Source organism: Electrophorus electricus, chromosome 5, assembly GCF_013358815.1.
Source record: "Electrophorus electricus isolate fEleEle1 chromosome 5, fEleEle1.pri, whole genome shotgun sequence".
NCBI classification, from domain to species: Eukaryota; Metazoa; Chordata; class Actinopteri; order Gymnotiformes; family Gymnotidae; genus Electrophorus; species Electrophorus electricus.
This window is the reverse complement of record NC_049539.1, coordinates 24,655,925-24,671,567: the sequence shown is the minus strand read 5'-3', so window position 1 is coordinate 24,671,567 and position 15,643 is coordinate 24,655,925. Positions and strand designations below refer to the sequence as shown.

At 36.7% G+C, this 15,643-nt stretch overlaps 1 protein-coding gene across 1 annotated transcript; it reads left to right on the top strand.

The window, feature by feature from the left end:
* The first annotated feature begins 12,609 nt into the window (after nt 1-12,609).
* LOC113568703 lies at nt 12,610-14,952 on the top strand. Its single transcript, XM_035526257.1, has 7 exons — nt 12,610-12,714; nt 12,891-13,247; nt 13,374-13,412; nt 13,527-13,565; nt 13,774-13,887; nt 14,046-14,077; nt 14,397-14,952. The coding sequence occupies exons 1-7, from the start codon at nt 12,672-12,674 to the stop codon at nt 14,508-14,510; spliced, it is 738 nt and encodes a 245-aa protein (XP_035382150.1). The 5' UTR covers nt 12,610-12,671; the 3' UTR covers nt 14,511-14,952.
* The last annotated feature ends 691 nt before the right edge of the window (nt 14,953-15,643 follow it).

The following is a 15,643-nucleotide window of genomic DNA, read 5'->3' as shown; positions in this document are numbered from 1 at the left end:
CCTGTTTCCCTGGAAACCTTGTGTACTTCACTACAATTGTGAATATTTGTACACCTTTTACTGCAGTACACTGCAGTTACTCACCTGCACTGTTGCTCACCTGGAGTATGTTTATATATAAACATACTGTCACTGTATGGTCCACTTCCCACTGATCACGTAGTATGGCCCGCCACGTGCAGTGCGAGTTCAGTTAGTTGTGACTTGTGTCTTGTTTGTAACCTCGCCCGCCTTTTAGCACACACCTGCACCCCATTCTTCGTTTGTTCGTGTGTGTGTGTGTGTGTGTGTGTGGTTCACGGTCATGTTAGTATGCATTTACTGGTTGGAATCATTCATGTTTCTGCCTGTGTCTATGTTCACTGGACTGTAAAATGTGAGTGCATTAATGTTTATTACTTCTCGTTCATGTTTGTGTCTGTCTGCGTTGAGAGAGGTCTATCCATCCTGCTCCTTGTCCTGTGGTACTCGGGCCATCAAACATACATTGAAACATTTTTACTGAAAACTTATCAAGTTATCCTGACATTACATAAAAAAAACAAAATAAGGCAATATTTACACCAACTTTGTACTGTGAACACCTGCCCACATACCTGTTTGAGGCAATTTTACTCCAAGTGTCAATCCCAGATCATTTCTGTTGTAATAGATTCAGTTCTATATCTCTTATAGTAATAATAGGACAGAATATGAAAGCTAACTCTAACCCTAAAGTTGTTGAACAAAATTATAATATTTTACTTAATTATATCATCTTCATATTTTCAAATATGATTAACAACGAGTTTTGGCTACATGCATTGGTGTGGCTTTAGTACATCATGGTCTTTGTGGTCTCCAAAAAAAAGATTGTGACCCATTTTCACTCATTCCTTGCTGCATGATAAACACACACCATTTTCACCACACACACTAACCACACCTCTTTCTATAGCCAGTCACAGAAATAAACTGTGCAGGTTTACTGTTCAAGCTTTATTTCAGACACTGCAGTACACTTGTTGTATATAATCTGCACCATTTGCTTTGTTTCATGCATTAATTTATCTGGACCCATATATTTGTAAAGCTGCTTTGTAATCATTTGTATTGTAAAAGGTGCTACATGAATCATTTTGCTACATGAATCAATACAGCTAGATAAACTACATTAGCATACCTACAGCATTTTGTTACAACTTGAGTGCTAGAAAATAATTATAGAATAGCTATTAAACTGTGTTACTTTCCAGCAGCACTAAAATTTTACAGAACATATGTAATTTTACTAAGTCTCATTCTAACTTCCACTCTTACCCCGGTGACTGATCTCTTTATAAACCAGGTTGGTGGTTGATATTCAGTTGTGACCTATGACAAAGGTTCCTTAGCTTGTGACTAAACTAAGAACAGAACAGGTGTTCTCACATCTCTGTGGTAAAAAACCTCAGAGTTCATCTCACACTACTGAAAAAAGACAAATACAATTGTTATAAATGACAGTGTGTTTATCTGAAAGGTTTACAGATATTTCAGGTTTTTGCTGATGTAAAGGCTGAAAACTGACAAGTGTACCCAGGTATAGAGCTTGGAAAAACAAAAACATTTTTTAAATATCTTAGTTGCGTAAGTATGGACACATATTATAATCTGTATGGCTGTTTCATATACCATTCTGGACCATGTACAAAGTAAATTAGTCTTCATTTACCATCAACTAGAGTAATTCAGCTGTTCATGTATAATGTACTGAAGGGTTCTGCAAAGTGTAAGTTTAACTGTCACCCATAAGTACTTAATGATAGATCTATGTGGTCTTAGTACTGAAATGTACAGACAATAAGTGGAATAGTAAATAATTTTAAGATCATTTGTGTTATTTGCAGTATGTGATGGGTGCAGTAATTACTAACAAGAGTGGTCACAAATCCAAGGAGCTGTAGAGAATCATGTTTATTCAGGAACATGATGATGATCTAAAAATGATGACAGACTGATAAGGAAGCAGCAGAAACAAACTTAAATGAACTGTAATAATTAATAGGAGTTCCTATTAGCTAAAACATTTCATGCTGTCTACTCAACATTAATCTGATTACATCTTTTAAATTGACTTTACTGAGAAAATTCAATTCAGTACAAACACGTCATCAAAAAATCCTCACAAACAATATCCACCGGAGGACCCAGACTACCTTCACTCTATACATTAACAATTAACGATACAATTTACATCTGTAAATTAGGTATACATCATCCATTTATATATCCAAAAGAGTCCAGAGAAATTTATTTTTTCCTCTCATATCAATCGTCTTCAACCTTAATAGCTCATACACAATCTGTTTAAACACTGTTTCTGCAGGTATTATACATTAATCTGATTACCATTCACCACCATACTCCCTTTTCTCCATCCAACATTTCCTTTTCCTTCAGGTTTGGCTCTGTAAGATGACTGTCAACTTGACCCTTGCCAGTCACCGTTAGAGCTGTTAATACTACCACAGTCTGATCCTCTGCAGGTGAAATAGTTAAGGTCTTGTATATAGTAAACAAAAACGTAATGCAGAAATATTCAAATCCAGTCTTGGCACTCCATCTAGTGGTGACTATGTGCTACAACATCTGATTCAGCACCTCGGCTATGTATGCATTCCTTCATGAGCAGAATGAGGTGTGTTAGAAAGTACTGGATAAAGGAGGGACTCTCTCTGTTTCTGTGTGTGTGTGTGTATGTGTGTGTGTGTGTGTGTGTGTGTGTATGTGTGTGTGTGTGTGTGTGTGTGTGTGTGTGTGTGTGTTTGTGTGTGTGTGTTTGTGTGTGTGTGTATATGTGTGTGTGTGTTTGTGTGTATGTGTGTGTGTTTGTGTGTGTGTGTATGTGTGTGTGTGTTTGTGTGTATGTGTGTGTGTGTGTGTGTGTGTGTGTGTGTGTGTGTGTGTGTGTGTGTGTTTGTGTGTGTGTGTGTGTGTGTGTGTGTATATATGGCAGCAACACTGCTCTCATCCTGGGATCATGAGCTTCAGGGCAGAGATTTGGAAAGCCGAAAATGCATGACTGCTCCCCGGTAAGCCAACCCCACAGGTGACCTCGTTAATACGGTGGATGATGGTGTATGGACCCACGTACCCGTACAGCAGACCTGTGTGCCTGGCTGTCTTTAATCACCACACACATGGTCTCCTGCCTCGTGTGGTGGGAGTCGCTCCTTAGCACTGGTCCACTTTGCGCTTGTAGGCGATACATTTGAAGAAACTAGATTAATGATTAATGTTAATGATAAGTATTGCCCTCTGGTCTGGGTAAGCTCAAGGCATCTCATGAACACATTTGACTGAGTTAAAGCCAGTATAGTGATTTTATCATCCAGCAGATGTCTTAGGAGAGATGTAAAGTATTTTTGCATCAGATGTATTACTTATCTAAATCTCATTATGGACTGCAACGTGTTCAGCACTGGGATGTGATCCAAACTCCATCATGCACTGAGGCGTGTTCAGCCTGGTTATGCCAATCCTGAGGGTCCACAGAAGAGATGAGGCACTGACCTTCATCAACAGCAAGGGGATCAGAACACACACATGGATGACACTCACACACTACTCACGTGTTTGTTGAAATGTTTATCGTTATGTTTCAGTAACAGAGAACTTGTAAACCAAGCATTATTTTCATACACACAAAAAAAAAACACATGAAAAGTGTCTATTGTTTGTACTGGGAGAGACCAGATTCACTTGCAATGCTTCAGAATCCCTGTCAATATTTTAGCAATTTTTTAAACATCCAGTCATGCTATATTTTTATAGCAAACCATGTGATGGAAACAGGTGTGAGGGTATATGGGCGTGTCTGTCTGTGTGCAAGTAGTTCGCCTGCACATAAACAGCAAACAGTGGGTTTGTTATATCATAGCATCATCCTAGCCTGAGATAGAACCACCTTCCTGTCTGCTGTTACACTAGCAGCCGTTCTCTCTGCTCTTATTGCACTGCACTAGGAATAGTTTCCAACCTCTGCATGGATCCTCTGTTTTATTTCACATATCCTACATCAACAACTACTGCGTGCTGTTCTCTCTAGATACCCCCTGCTTTTTTCCAACCCATTTTCTGTTGACTGATCACCGACATTCATTTGAGGAGCTCTGTTAAAACAAGCCTTCACATGACCTGAGAGTGTCTTCTGGTGAAATAGGGCCTGTCTTTGGCATAAACCTTTTTAAAAAAATCTCTTCTCTTATTGTTTTGGGTTTCATAAGGAACTCTTTAGAATGTGAAAGTATTTAGTTCTCACAAAACTTGTTTATTTGCATATGTTCATTGATTCATTGTGTGCATTTATTTATTTGCAATTAATTACCACAGTGTTAGTTAGAAACAATAACCATCAACTATCAGCCCCTATTACATGATAACTCCCACTGTCATAGGGAGAAAGCTACCATGTTTTCTCTGCGACTCACAATGCAGCTATAAAAACATATGAATAATGCTAGCACCTCTTACACTCTAACCACATTATGCTTATACCACCAGCACTTAATAATGTTGGTGGTACTAACTGTACAACTGTTCTGTTCCTGGATAAAGAAGAACTTTTTACATAAAAAAGGTAAAATGTTCCTGCATGAGGATGAACTTAAATTCCACTTTTTGAATTTTTTGGATTAGTTTTAGTTTTACTTATATTCTCCCTTTTTCAATACATCACCTTATGCTGTCATGTTCTGTGCTTACAGTAGCAGTTTACTGTGGAATTCAAAGTGGTGCAATTCTGTGCGCAGTAAGGCAGTTGAAGCGATGTGCATCTTGTTAATGCAAATTTGTGGACTGTAGTGAGAGTGCATGGATTCATCTGCAAGATTTTTCTAATGAATCAAAATCACAAATATTCCATTAATTAATTACCATATTAAGATTAAACACATAACTGTAATTTAGCTGTGGTCTTGTATACGTTTTTGTCCAAAGCACTGTGTGATGGAACCAGATCTGTAGGCATGTGTGCATGTCCAGTTTGTCTTTGCACGAAGTAGTGATGTGGCTTATTCTGCTAGTGGCAGAATTCTCTACACAATAAGTGAATTTAAGTGATGTGTGTCCTGTGAATGCAAGTTTGTGGACTATAGTGAGAATGTACAGATTCATCTGCAATGTTTTTGTAATTAATCAGAATCACAAATATTCCATTAACTAAATACCATTTTAATATCATAGAACTATACTTTTAGCTCTGCACTTTTAGGCATTTTCATCCACAGCATGGTGTGATGGAAACATCTGTAGCTGTGTGTGCATGTTGGTGTCTGATCTGTGACTGATCTGTGTTACTGATCTCATTCAACTGTGACCTCTGGCAACATTTTCTCAGCTTGCAGCTGAACTAAGAACAGAATTGAACAGAAGTTCCCACATCTCTGTGGTTAAAATATCCCTGAGTGCATCTCGCACTACTGAAAAAAATGTCATATACCAGTATATAAATAACACAGTGTATAGATCTGAAAGGCAGAAAATAGAGACCAAATATGTCAGGCCTTTGTAACTGAATATATATTGGACAAAGACAAGTGTACAATTTTTGAACAAATGTAATACCAAAGCTGCTTAAATATAGAGACATTTCATAATAATCTCTATGACTGTGTTTCATATAAAATTCCAGATCATGTACAAAGTGAAGTTGCCTTCATCTTACATCAACTACAGTAATTCAGCTGTTCATGTATGATGTGCTGAAGGGTTCTGCAAAGTGCAGGTACAACCATGATCAACAATGACTTAATGATGCATCTATGCATTCTAGTACTGAAATGGACAGACCAGAAGTGGAATAGCACATCATTTTTGCAGGAATTATTTATGTAATGGATTTCATGCATAAAATAATAAAACTATTTAGATATTCACTGACATCTTCATCTTTAAGAACTGGGAAATATATGGAATCACTGGAACACTGCAAAGATAATGAAATACTGAACAACTCACACAACAAACAGTAGACCAAGAAGATATGAATAGGTAACAGTGCTCAGAATTACAGACAGGAACATGATGTGTGCGTGTCGTGCAACGAAGGATGGGTTTTCCTTGCAAAGTTGGACTCTACCCAAGGTTTCTTCTTTATACGATCCTACATAATTTTTATGGCAGTCACTTTTTAAACATCTAGACCTAAACGACTTTGGCCCTTTAGAGCTTCAACTGGGTTGGGTCTAAAGCTGCTTTAAGACAACGTCTGTTGTAAAAGCACTGCAGAAACCTAAGTGAACTAAAGTTGATTGAACATTACACTGATCTTTGTGGTAGTGTGATATATACTGTATGTGATGAGTGTGGTCACAAATCCAAAAAGCTGGAGATTCATATTCATAAGCAAAGGATGATCTTCTAAAAATGAGTACTGGCTGAAGCAGCAACAGTAAACATAAAGGAACTGTAAGAATTAATATGAATTTCTGGCTAAAACATTTCATGTAAACTTCTCACCATTAACCACGGATTACCATTCATCACAACAATCAATTGTCAGAGTTCAACCTATCCTTTTCCTTCAGATTTGTCTCATTGATCTGACTACCAACCTGACCCTCTCCAGCTGGGGTTAGAGCTGTGAGTATTACTACAGCCTGACCCTCTGCAGATGGAATAGTTAAGGTTTTGTAAACAAAGACTTAATGCAGAAATATTCAAATACAGCCTTGGCACGCCATCTAGTGGTGACCCTGAATGTGATATTTACCATATGTGTATGTTACTACAGCCTGACCATCTGCAGGTTTTGTAAACAAAGATGTTATGCAGAAATATACAAATTCAGCCTTGGTGAAATATACACTCTCAAATGTATTTAAAAAACACATTTTGTATGTATATGTGAATTTTATTTTCTTGCTCAGGAATCTGAATGTTTTTAGACTCATAAGTGTCTTATATTATTAGCAGAAAATGTTATGGTCTTGTGCACAGTAAGCAGTAATGCAGAAATAAACAAATGCTGCTTTGGTGTGCCATCTAGAGGTGAACATGTGCTACAACATCTGATTCATCACCTCAGCTATGTATGCAGTCCTTCATAAGCAGAATGAGGTGTTAGAAAGCACTGTGAGGGGCACTTCAGGCTCCGCCACCAAAATTTAACCCTAACAATGCTGGAGTTGACCGGAATGCAGTCTCCTAGTTTATGGCTACTAACCTGTAGTGCTTCACTATCTAATTCATGTGTAATGGCGCTTATATTTCTACAGAAATATTGTGTTATACTTAGAGAGAGAGAGAGAGAGAGAGAGAGAGAGAGAGAGAGAAATAGATGTATTGTGATTTATTGTGATGACACACATATATACAATCACACCCAGGAAATATAAGGCTTCTTTCTAAATGCACAGTACAGCATCAACTTCAATGCTTCTCTATCAGGCAATTACATAATAAAAACTGGCTGATGGTCCTTTGGTAGTTTGTAAGTCCTTAGAACTGAGAAATGTCCTCAGAACTGAGAAAGTTCAGTAATGTTAGTGTTAATGCTGGAGTTAACCAGCATGTATCCTCCTAGTTTATGGCCCTAACCTGTAGTGCTTCACTGCTTAACTGATTGGATAATAGCACACATGATAAATATGTTTCAGGAAAACAAGAGACTGTATAAAACCTTTCTATTTTGAGAGAGAAATTGCTAATCATTGTATTTCGTATCCTGGTGCTTCTGTGGAGAATGGGAGATGCAGTATGGTGATGAACTCACATCACCCTTGAACTCACTGGGGGATTGGACTTGGACAGACATTTGTAAAGCTGCTTTGTGAAAACATATGTTGTAAAAAGCACTATTGTGAACAGGAGGTCAGATTAATGTTAGTGTTACTGTGCTGGATTGGTAACATGGAGAGTGGTGGTTCTTGGGCTATGTTTTGTTTTTTGTTTTTTTTTTTGTAGTTGGGGAAGTTCCCCAAATAGTTCTCCAGGTCTTGTTAGTGTTAAGTCCTAATTGAGCCTGCTGTTTGGCTTTTGTTCCATTGTTTTTTCCAGCTTCCCACCCAGACAGCAAATGAGTGATGGCCCAGTTATGACCCACATTTACTACTTTAATCTGTCTTACATGCTGATGTGGAATGATGGCAATGATTTTGTCTGGTTGTGGGAATCTAGTCACAACTTAATCCAAATCATATTGTAAATCAAGTTAAACGTCATTTCATCTCACTATGGACTGTACAGTGACTTTGACTGCAATAACAAACTATCTACTGGATATTTCAAAAAACAGCTCTGCAACAGCACACAGAACCTTGCTAGAAGCACTCATTAATTGCGTAGTCTTTTTGAGTCTTTATGTTTTTGCTAGTAAATATTATAGATGCTTTAGAACAATGCACAAGTTTTTAGCAGGTTTAAAGGTTAAATACCATTTTAATATCATAGAACTGTAATTTTACCTATGCATATTTATAAGTATGCTTAGAAATTCATATAAATTGACGGAAAACCCTGATGTCGCTCCAGAAATTCCACAAAGTTGCAAAGTGACGTCACTGGTGGACAATAGTGAACAACGTCTACATCAAACACCATTATGACTGACGTGGACTGAAGAACCAGCACTGCAAAATTCACAGATTGCGAAGATATTTTTGAATTTGATGAAGATGATGAATCTGCAGTGACAATATGTCATAACAGCGAAATTCAACCATTTAGATTTGAGACAGACAGAAAAAGCTGCACCAGAGAGCAACAAACAACCTGAACCAGCAATCAGAATTGGGAATTCCGACTGGTAAGTGTTTGGAAAGTGTGCTGGATCATTATGGGAAATAACATTAGAAACGTCTCACTGAGCTATTAATGACAATAGCTAGCTAGCTAAACACAAATGTTATCGTTATTGTAAAAGCGATCTACATCGAATTCACAATCATAAGATACTCTATAAATCTCTAATTCAACTACATGGAGTAGTTTTAGTCTAGTATAGCACCAAGCTTAGCAAGTCACTCATGTAGATACTAACCTAGCTAACGCTAACTAGCTAGCAAAGCTGGATAATGTTAGCTAAAGTCAACCAAAATGGGTGAAGTAATTGCACTTATCCAGTTTACTTCCATGCACACAAAGGCTCCTCACCACCTGTTTAGTTTCTTTACATGCACATTTTGTTGGAAAAGCAGCAGTCTTAAGATCAAGTCGTCGTGTGACGTGTCAAATGTAACATTTGTCTGCAATTTCGTCCTTTTTCTTTGATTACTTCAAACACCATTTATCCAAAGACATGGACATTTGTATATGAATAAACTTTAGCCTTCTAAAAGCTTTTTAAAATCCTGCCCTCCAGAAAGAAAGGCACAGTTGGGTTGGTGAAAATAATTTTTGCTGTCCCCTCACCAAGGCTACATGTCTTTGGTGGTTCTGCTCGGTCTGAGTGCAGCACCAGGAACAACTGAAAAAACATGTAAATCTCACTCACTACCTGAATGAACTTGTATCCTGTTCTGAACTTTCATACCCTTGTAGATCACACGGTGCTGGTTATTGGTTCATTCTGGACAAGTTTCAAGATGGCATCTATGTACCACTAGGGGACAGTCATACGCTACCTATCAGGAATATGTCTTCATTTTCCGGTGACATCACTCAGACATATTTTGTTCTACAGGCAAAACTACAAACACCTGAAACTGCTGTGCATCTTTTTCAGTAGATACATGTGCTTCACTTGGGTTGTAACATTTTTACAATTTCATTTTAAACTTTTTGAAAAACATTTTACATTAGAAACTTAAATGAAGATCACATTTTAAGCATAAGAAATATCATGAGTATGATGTTTAACACTTTACAGATGGAAGATTCACATTCTGCATGTATAAACATACACATATCTGATAATCAGGCACTATAGGACTACTCTCATCTATTTATGTATGTCACGGAGTTGTTCACTGTCCATTGACAAATTTGTTTCCCTCTGTATTTTTAACCACAATGTTTGACATTTTAGATTTCTGTTTTTCATTTGGTACTGTCCCAAAGCCACATCATCCCCACAACTGGTGCTTTTTTGTTTAGATTATTTTCTCACACCTGTTATTGGGCTGATCAGGTGTCAAATACACATCCGCTTGTCTTATTTTCTTTCCAATCTTGCTGACTGTATTGCCTGTACTGTGCATTTTTTAAGCTGTGGTCAGGCTTTTTGATCCACACATTTTATGAAGATGTCTTCCAAACTGGAGTGTGCACTGTAGCTAACCTGAGCACTACCAGATTAATTGAATTGATTTCCATGTCAGAGATGTTCACTGCCTTTTTCTTCCCTCTGCATTTTTTACCATAATATTTAATGATATTTGAAGGTTGTATTTTTATTTATGTTAATGTCACAAACTCACACTGCTCCCTCTACCCACTGCTGGCCCTTCTCTTGTTGAAACTATTTTCTCCCACCTGTTATTCTTTATAGGGCTCACGGTTACACATCAGCTTGTCTTGTTTTGTCTTGGCTTTGTGAGCACTCTTACTGGTTGTACTGGTAGTACTATGTACTTTTTTATATACAGACAGATCTATGCATTCTTTGAAGCTGCATTACATTTTTGTTTCTTTCTGTTTGCTGATAGTTACAACCCTGGAGTGTAAACCTGCTCGCACAGTCGGCCACTGAACTGAGCTGCCTAATGCAGGATGTTATAGGACAGCTGAGTGAACATTTCAAATGTTGCCTAACAGACACTCTGACTGGGCTAGCTTCACCCTAAACCATCCTTCAATCCAAATAGAGCACAGCTAGCTACACTGTCAGAGACCCCTGACCACATACAGATGTGGCATTGAAATTCTCATATTCTACTAACAAACCAGCTTTTCAATTGTTAAACAAATTATTGAAGATGTGTATATTCTGTTTTTTTATAATGTAAAATTTAAAGTTTTGTTATAGCACTCAGGTTTAATTTAGCACTTGTCTTTTAGGTATCTTTTGTCCAGAGCACTGTGTGATGGAAACAGATGTGTGTAAATGTGTGTGCATTTCTGTGCACTGACAGTTTGCTTTTGCATGAACACAAAGGTGGTTAACCACATCAAAGGTTTTGGACTGCTCACTTAAGAGCTATTTTCTATGCTCATACTGCACACCAGGGTCTGGGTGCTTTCCTTCCTCATTGTGGACCCTCGATTCTTCTGTCAACGCTTTGCATTAAAACTTTGATCACTGTTCTCATTAGATACCCTTGTCACTCCAATGACCAGTTTATTGTTGACTAATTACAGAAGTTCACCTGAGGAAACAGAGAGAAGGTGGAGGGTCAAAGTTGTCCCAGTAGTGATTGGACTACTTGGAGCTGTGACCCTTAAGCTGAAAAAATGGCTCCAGTAAATCCCATGAATTTCAATGCTACCTCAGTCCAAAGAGAGTAATCCTAGCAATACCAAAAAAACCCCCAAACCCCCAAAAACACTATATAGCAGCACTTATGACTAAGGTACCAGGCCCAAGAACTGGTCAGGACCTGAGCCTAACATGATATATGTCTACTAGCTTCTGGCTAAAAAAACAGCAAAATTATCCAGCTGTTAGCTGTAGGCTCCATGGTTGGCTAACATACTAGGACACTGGTGGACATGAATGAATGAATGAATGAATGAATGAAACAAGGATCGAACACTGGTCAGCTATACAGAAATTACCTGCCTATACACAGAAGCCAGGATCAGTAATACATTTACAGCATTTAACAGATGCTCTTATCCAAAATGACTTGCAGAAGTGCTTTGTCATCTACTCTAGCCAGTACAGTAGGTTAGAGTCCAAGATACTACTGAACTAGGATACTGTTGAAATAAAGGGATCAATACAAATGCCTAGAAGTGCAAAATACATAAGCTCCATCTCAGACAACAAGCAGTACAATAAACAGTAAGTAATTGTTAGTCAACATAGGAGCAGTCAACATCAATGCAATAAACCATACCCTACAATAAGTTCTAGAGTTTTAGTTAGTCAACATAGGAGCAGAGTCAGTGGTCATTTAAATATTAATATGGATTAATGTGGATCCTCTCCATGTTACCTGATAGGACCGTCCCTTCAGATAGGACTGAAAACATTTCCATGCTGAGCCAGTCACACCAAGGCAGGAGAGAACAGAGATCTTCTTGGTGGCTAATACTAGCCACCAAGAAGATCAAAGCACACAATACTGACAGATATAGCCATTATGGTAACTTTCAGCCATATTTGACTATTTTCCTTGTGTTAGAGTTAAACTGACACCTTTGGTTTGTTTTCTATTGTTTTGTATTTGGTCTGATTTACACTGCATACATTTAAGCATAGCTGACGGGGTTTGCCGAAGAGTGAGAGGGGACAGAGCTGGAAGCACAGGCCTACTAGCAAAAATCTGATATTCATTGGTAAGAAACATGGTGTCTGTCAATGATTCAGGCAGACATCTGTACGAGTATAAACCAACACAAACAGTGAAGTTGTAATAAAAAAAATACAAAGAATGACAATTATTTAATTTCTTCTTTATTATCTACTATTACTATTATCTGCTTATTTATATATGAACTACATTTTATATACACACAATTATTTTCATGTATAAGCCACACCTCCAACAATAAAAAGCATAGTGTCATTCAAGAGACACATTTCCTCTTCAGGTCTGATAACAGGGATGGTTTGTATATTGTTCCTGATTCTCCGGTTCCATGGCATTTGTAAGTAATACTAATCTAATTTACATTATTAGATAGAGCAAATAAACTGTTGTTTTAGAGAAGTCATGAAGATGAAGATGGATAGGTGTCCAGGATTAAAGATGAATATACTTTTATACTGTCCTCCTCAGACAGTTTGTGTTTATTTATATTTTTTGTTGTTTTCTGGACTACAGATTTGCTTCCAGTAACTCTGGGCTCTCCAGACACTTTAATATTGGTGGCAGAACCTGGTGATGATGTCACCATTTGGTACCAGTATAACCGGACAGAACCAGCTCGCATATATTGGTTCATGCACACAGATCATTCTGTTCCACATCATGTTGCATGCCAGTTGTATTTAAAATATTCTGCATCAAGCCCTTGTTCTTTTTTTAATCAAAGTAAGCAAATGGTGATGTCCGTAAAATCCCAGTACTCCTCTCTTACAATATCTGCAGTGAAACACACTGATTCAGGACTGTATTACTGTGGCATTTGGCAGAGTACTGATATTTACTTCAGTAACGCAACATATTTACAAGTAACAGGTAACATTTTTGCAAAACAGTCACATTACATCACTCATTAACATTTATATGGTATGTTTGATAATTTTTAATCACGTTTTATTAAATTCCTGTGACTGTATTCATCAATAAGATTTTTTTTTTAAGAGAGAAACCAAACACTTTTCAAGACCACCTCTGATCAAGGTTTGTTATCTCAAATTCTTCAGCTAAGAAGATTAAGATTAATATTAAGATTTATATTAAATTCATGCAACTGAATTAATAATTGAACAAATGTTTTTGTTGTTGTTTTTCCAGAGCGAAATGAAACACCTTCCAAAGGCAGTTCAGAAATAGGTTTATCTCATATTCTTCTGCTGATCAGTTCCTGTTTTGCTTATTATACTGTTCTAATTAGATTTGAACCATCCTCTCTTCATTTCAGTGTTTATGTTCTGTTTAAAATATGATTGGGAATAGTCAACTGCAAGACATAGATGAATTTCAGTGCAAAGTTGCATGCACACATTTAAAAATAACTCCTTTCTTTTAATCTCTTCTCCAGCTCACTGCTCTTCAGATGTCTTCTTCATGCTGACAGTGGTGTTCGGTGGTGTGATTGTGATTCTCATCAGTGTTCTTCTAATCATGCTGAAGAGGATAAAACAACACAATGATGGTATTGCTGATACTGCTGTTTAAAACTGATCCATTAAGATTTTAGACATGTTCAAAAATACAACTTTTCAGAAAAAAAAAACAAAACTTCATCAGTATGTTATATTGTTAATGTTATATTAATAATAGAGCTAATTTATTTTTGACTGATTCTTACAGAAACTGACTATAAAGTACAACAAGAGAAAGAGGTAATTATGAAAATACATGATGTTTGAAACCCACATATATATGGAAAGAAATAAAAAGAAAGAACATTTTTATTTATTTGAAGATTTACTTATTAACTGAAAGCAGTTTAACTAATTGTGATCAAATTAGAAAGGTTTTGGAACAGCAGCAATTTCACAAATACAGAATCATAAAATATAAAAAGAATCAGATCTTAAAATAAATTTCAGGATTACAGTAATACAATTTGGATATGAGTATTGATTAAAGAAATCCACCACTGACAAAGTAAAAAAAAAAAAAAAAAATCATCTAGTGTAATATTTTCTGTCATTGCAGGTGCAGGATTCTAAATATGCTGCTGTACAATTTTCTGATAAGAAAATCAAGAAAGCGGGAAGACACACTGAAGTGGTGGACACTAAGGTTGTATATTCTTCAGTAAGACACTAGCAGTGTACTATGATAGAACAAAGTTATACATGATTCCTTCATTGTTTGGAACAGCTTTACATAGTTAATTATTTTAACCAACAACAGCCATAAGAGGCTGTGACCTCTGCCATATTTGTCATACCTGTACTCTTTAGTTTTGACAGACACAGAGAAAAGTGTCCGTGTCATCCAACACAAAAGCAACAGAGACTATTTGAAGATCTGTAACTGCATTTGAGCAGTTAATGTGATGTATCAGAAACTGGATTAATTTGGGAGGTTGTGACCAGTGCAAGAATGGAGAGTATGTTGCTTATATTCATGGGAATTCGCTGTTCATAGTGTAGAATAGATTTTTTGTTTTTTGCATGTATTGTAGGACAGCATGTGTTCACTCTATAACTAAATATAACCCTTAAAGCAGAGGGGTATTGAAATGATACATACTAAAAATGTGTGTGTGTGTTCCTGTAAATTTTTATGTGAGCTAAATTACTAACACATGATGTTGTGATGGTGACTGTTACGCATATAATTGTGTTCCAAACAGAGAAGGCCCAGTTTGCTTTGCTGTGATGTAAATTTAATGAAATAAGTGTTTGGAATCATCAGTTCTTTTAAATTAAAGTGTATTCTCTCCAGACTGGTCTTTTGGATTAATCTTCTTTTTAAAAAAGTCATATGGAAAGGCTTTATATTATGTGAAAACACCATGAGTTACTTTGTTCATATCTATTGACTCATCACACTTGCTGAAGTGTTAGATGTTAGAACAAATTTCTGTGTTCACATTAACAGAAAGTTTTGAAACTAAGCTACCATAATTTCCATTCACAATGTAAAAATTCTGGAATTTTATAATAAATTTATAATTATTCAAAAAAATTAATGAGTCACCTTTGTTAAAAAAAGTTTTTTTGTTTTGGTTTTCACTATTCATGATTTGCGCCTGCGCCTTGTTTAGTGTTCATTAGTTCAAGTATTTAAACCCTGTCTGGTTCCCTTGGAGTTGGCTGTTCATTATTTGAATGGTTGTATTTGTGTTTGGATGTTTAATGTTTGGATGTGTTAGAAAGCCCGTCTGTTTTTCAAAGCCTGCATTTGTTTGACAATGTTTTATCTTAACGCTTTGTTTTTCATTACCTCCATGT